The 4,274-nt window shown below is 44.7% G+C and overlaps 1 protein-coding gene across 1 annotated transcript in view; it reads left to right on the top strand.

The window, feature by feature from the left end:
- Positions 1-4,274, top strand: part of LOC109487886 — a 9,008-nt gene extending 4,734 nt beyond the window's left edge. Inside the window, exons 2-5 of the mRNA XM_019791992.1 lie at positions 825-994; positions 1,586-1,698; positions 3,296-3,481; positions 4,031-4,274. Coding sequence (XP_019647551.1) covers positions 825-994; positions 1,586-1,698; positions 3,296-3,481; positions 4,031-4,162 — 601 coding nt within the window. The 3' untranslated portion in view covers positions 4,163-4,274. The remainder of the gene's footprint in view (positions 1-824; positions 995-1,585; positions 1,699-3,295; positions 3,482-4,030) is intronic.

Consider the following 4,274-nt stretch of genomic DNA (forward strand, 5'->3'; position numbering starts at 1 on the left):
AACATACAGCAGTGTTAGCATGAACGTTCATCTGAGTTGGTAAATTACATTATGAAAACTTAAATGTTCTCCAACTCAAAATTTGACTCACCAGAAATTTTCGACTGAATCGCTCAGTCTTCAGCTATCTGACCCAAATGCTGTGGACACGGGGGCGATATCGACTTCAGACAACCTTTGACCCTTTGCTGACGTCACACGTGGGAAAAATCACGTGTCCACAGCATTTGGGTCAGATAGCTGAGGAAAACTGAGTGATTCAGTCGAAAATTTCTGGTGAGTCAAATTTTGAGTTGGAGAACAGTTTAAGTTTTTCATAACAGTGAAGGTTAACTAAGACAAATGATGATTTCATAAGTGACAGTGATTATCATTATACAACCATCGTCTGACGCTCCAAGTTAAGAGATATAGTGAATGTAGTGTCTGTCATTATTTGACTGAATACGAAAGATGTCTTTCGTTTAATTCACTTGAAATCACGTCAATTTATGCGTGTCTATTTAATCATCTAGTTCAAGCATATTAATCATATAGCCAGGAGGCGTTGACCAATCAGAAGGCTCCATTTGCCATTGGTTATCAGCCCGGAACCTCAAAAGTGGTCGGTTTTTACAATAACCGACCACTCGGTTATCATAATGGACGACCAATTTTTGGAATAACCGACCACTTTTTGGACCATGCCATTATACAGGGGACATGACGCTACGCTCACTCGGTGGTTTATTCAGTGGTTATCGCACCTGACCAGGGATTATCTCACGGTCCATATACACCTCAGGGTGGGGCATTAACCCTTTATTGCACTCTCTAACGAACAGGCACATCCAAGTCAACACTGACGATGAACTTCTCGACCTGAGGGACGCCATCTTGCGGGCGCCATTGTGGATGACGTGTACCATCCGTTCCCAGAAGTCCGCCATCTCCAGACTCAGTTCCACCGGGTCTGACGACTACGCAGCCGCGGAGGAGGAGAGCCGGATAAAAGGTAGACTTTAGCCAGAAGATGCCAACCAATCAGAAGGCTTCATTTCCCATTGGTTCTCAGGCCGTAACCTCAAAGTGGTCGGTCATTAGAATAACCGACCACTTTTTGGACCAAACCATTATACATGGGACAGCACACTACGCTCACTCGGTGGTTTATTCAGTGGTTATCGCACCTGGTTTCTTATTAAAAAATCCTTTAAAAACACATAGTGATGATAGTGACGCTATTTTCCTTTGGAGACCAGGAAAAAGGCGTTAACACAAATGGTAGAACGGCTACTAGTATTTGATTAGATCAAGCAGGCTATAGGTCTATATAATCATCCTTGACTAGATCAAGAATGCTCAAGCAACGTGTTAACACTATATACCTTCGCTAAGAACTGTTGTGGTAAAACAGATGTACGTATTTTGTACTATATTCAACGGCCTTTCTTTGAATAGAAACATGGTTTCACAACGATGGCCATGCGTCATTACCCATATTAAATAAGGTCTAATGATTTCCCCTATTCAACATATTCGCTATGAAGGTTCCTTTCCTTCTACTTCTGACATGTTCGATTTCTTCATGTTGCCCATGTTGCAGGTAGTTTTATCATGCTGGTGAACACACACCACGCGGGGATACGGACACAGCTGCTGGAGGCATTCGCGCACGCCATCGGCAGGGCCTCCATGGGCAGACGGTACACACTGAGGGTCGGTAATACATGTTATGTCCTCATCACGGTCGGCAGAACGTACTGCTCCTGCACAAACCCCCAATTTATCACGGCTTTCGTTGTATTTTTGGTCAACGTTGCATCAGAATTTTGGCTGTTGCAGGCGATATCTTCTGCATGCGATACAGCATTTGGAAACTACAGACGGGATGTTCACCTTATATTCGCGAATACGACCTTATATGAAACGTTCTGCCGAAGTGCTATGAACAATATATTACGGGGTTAGCGCAGGTGCAGTACATTCTGTCGAGGTGCTAGCCTCCTGTGCAGGCCCCGCGGCGGAGGAGAAGAGTTTTTAGCGCGTTATTTTAATATAACGGGCCATCCTACATAGCCGCCGAGACAAGGTGGGCGGAATGGAACCTTCTCTCGGCGGCTATGTAGGATGGCCGGCTATATTAAAATAACGCGCTAAAAACTCTTCCCCATCGCCACGGGGCCTGCGCAGGATGCTACGAGGTGCCAATGTCCTCACGCTTGCCGACGTCTCCTGCGTGAGAACTAATGTAGAAGGGATTATCCTTGTCAGGTAGCAGGTCACGACGTACGGAACAAAAAAACACTTTACTGTGATCATTAGGTTGTAGATAGTGTAGATTCTCTTGTCATATCTTATCTCGGGAAAAAGTCAAAAAAAGTTTGCGCAGCGGTGTTAGAACAGGTCGGGTTGTCAAGGTCAAGGTTTGTGTCTCTACCATTCCTGGCAACATCAGTGTATACCGATATTTCTTTAAAAAAACCTTCCTGGACCATACTTCTAGCCTAAACAGAGAGCGGCAAACTGGGCCTCCATGGGCAGAACGTACACACCGAGGGTCGGTAATAATGTCATCACACGCTTTCCGACGTCTCCTGCGTGAGAACGTAATATAGAAGGGGTTATCCATGTCAGGTAGCAGGTCACGACAGAACAAAAAGGAACTTTACTGTGATCATTAGATTCTTTTGGATACTGTAGACCATCTTGTCCTTGCCTTTGACATATTTGATTTTTGGAAAACGTCTTAGGACAATGTTAGAATAGGCCGGATTGTCAATATCCAGAATCACTGGATGGACTACTTTGTCATATACGTTTGACATCAGTATTTGGTCAATTTCTAATCTCCAAGCAGTTCTTTTGGTTGCCGCAAAAGACAACATCAAATTGGCCAGGCAGTATCCTTTAAATTTAGCCAGACGGTATCCGTTGGCCACTCGGGTACCCGAATTGAAAGATCTGCTTGGAGATTAGCCAATTTCTACTCTTTCCATCCTCTTCTCGAAGCCTGGCAGAGGCTAGTTCGATTAGAGACCTGGCAACATCAGTGATTATTTATCTATTTATTTATTTATTGGTTCGGCTGGTACAACACAGCCAGGGCAGCCCAACTAGCTTGAAACTATTATTAAGGGCTTTCCCTGGGGAAAAAGTATGGTTAAATACATACAAGTGACATAAATTCTTAAAACGTCTTAATTACATAGGGTCAACGAATTGTGATCACTTATATATACAAATTACATCAGTGATTACTAATATTTTTCTAAGAAAAAAAACTTATTAAACCTTTTTTTCTGACGAATGTCAGGTCAGCTTCACGAACGCGATGAAGGAATTCTACAAGGAGTACCTGAGAGGACAGGGGATCCGGGGCGCCTTCACCATCACAGGCGCGTCCTTCCGCGTCAGCAGCGCGCACAGGAACGACAGGTGGGCCTTCGTCACCGACCTGTGGAAGAAAACGGGCGAGATGAGGCACAACGTTCACGCGAAGGTCAGTTGTTGTTACAGCACGCTCACATTAGTCGTACGTTCGTCGTACAACTGAGTGCATTCTTATCATGAATGTTCATCTGTGTTGGTAGTAATCATATAGTAAAATGTTGAAATTGATGCCAACACAAGGATTACACAGAGATCAAATTTTCAGCAACCACTGTCGCCTTCATCAGGATAATTAATGACTAATCACTTCACAACGTGATCTCGCGAGAGTAACGGTTACAGACACGTGACCTTATTCACTCGAGACTTTAGGGATACATCACGTCAGCAATTGATCAAACGTGCCAGGAAGTTTATATCGTCCACCGTCTCTGAGGCCATGAGGGCATTTTTGGGATAGCCGTGCGTTACGGAAAATCCTTAACAGGACAATACTCATTTTTACTTAATTTAAGTGAGGAAAGTCGTGTGAAGTGCCTTTTCCAAGGGCGGTGACATTCTCAGGACTAGAACCCGGGACCTTTTGGTTCCGAGTCGAGCACTCTGTCGTTACGCCATACGACCCTACTAATGACAATTCTTACTGCACACAATCCAGGTGTCGTACCTGGAGTTCTCCACGCGGGTTATCCAGGAGAAGCCGCGGTACATGAAGGAGGTGGACCATCACCGCTTCCCCAGGGGGTCCTCTCACAGCGGCTACAGGGTGGAGAGGTTCTTCCACGGCTGAGCGCAACAGTCACGGAAATAGTATACAATACTGTATGGATTCACACCTTGGATTAGGCCACAGCATGTAATTTTTATGGATGATATCAGCGCCCGCATTAATTTTCGCCTGG

Source organism: Branchiostoma belcheri, unplaced genomic scaffold (assembly GCF_001625305.1).
Source record: "Branchiostoma belcheri isolate BF01 breed outbred unplaced genomic scaffold, Haploidv18h27 scaffold9, whole genome shotgun sequence".
Lineage (NCBI taxonomy): Eukaryota > Metazoa > Chordata > Leptocardii > Amphioxiformes > Branchiostomatidae > Branchiostoma > Branchiostoma belcheri.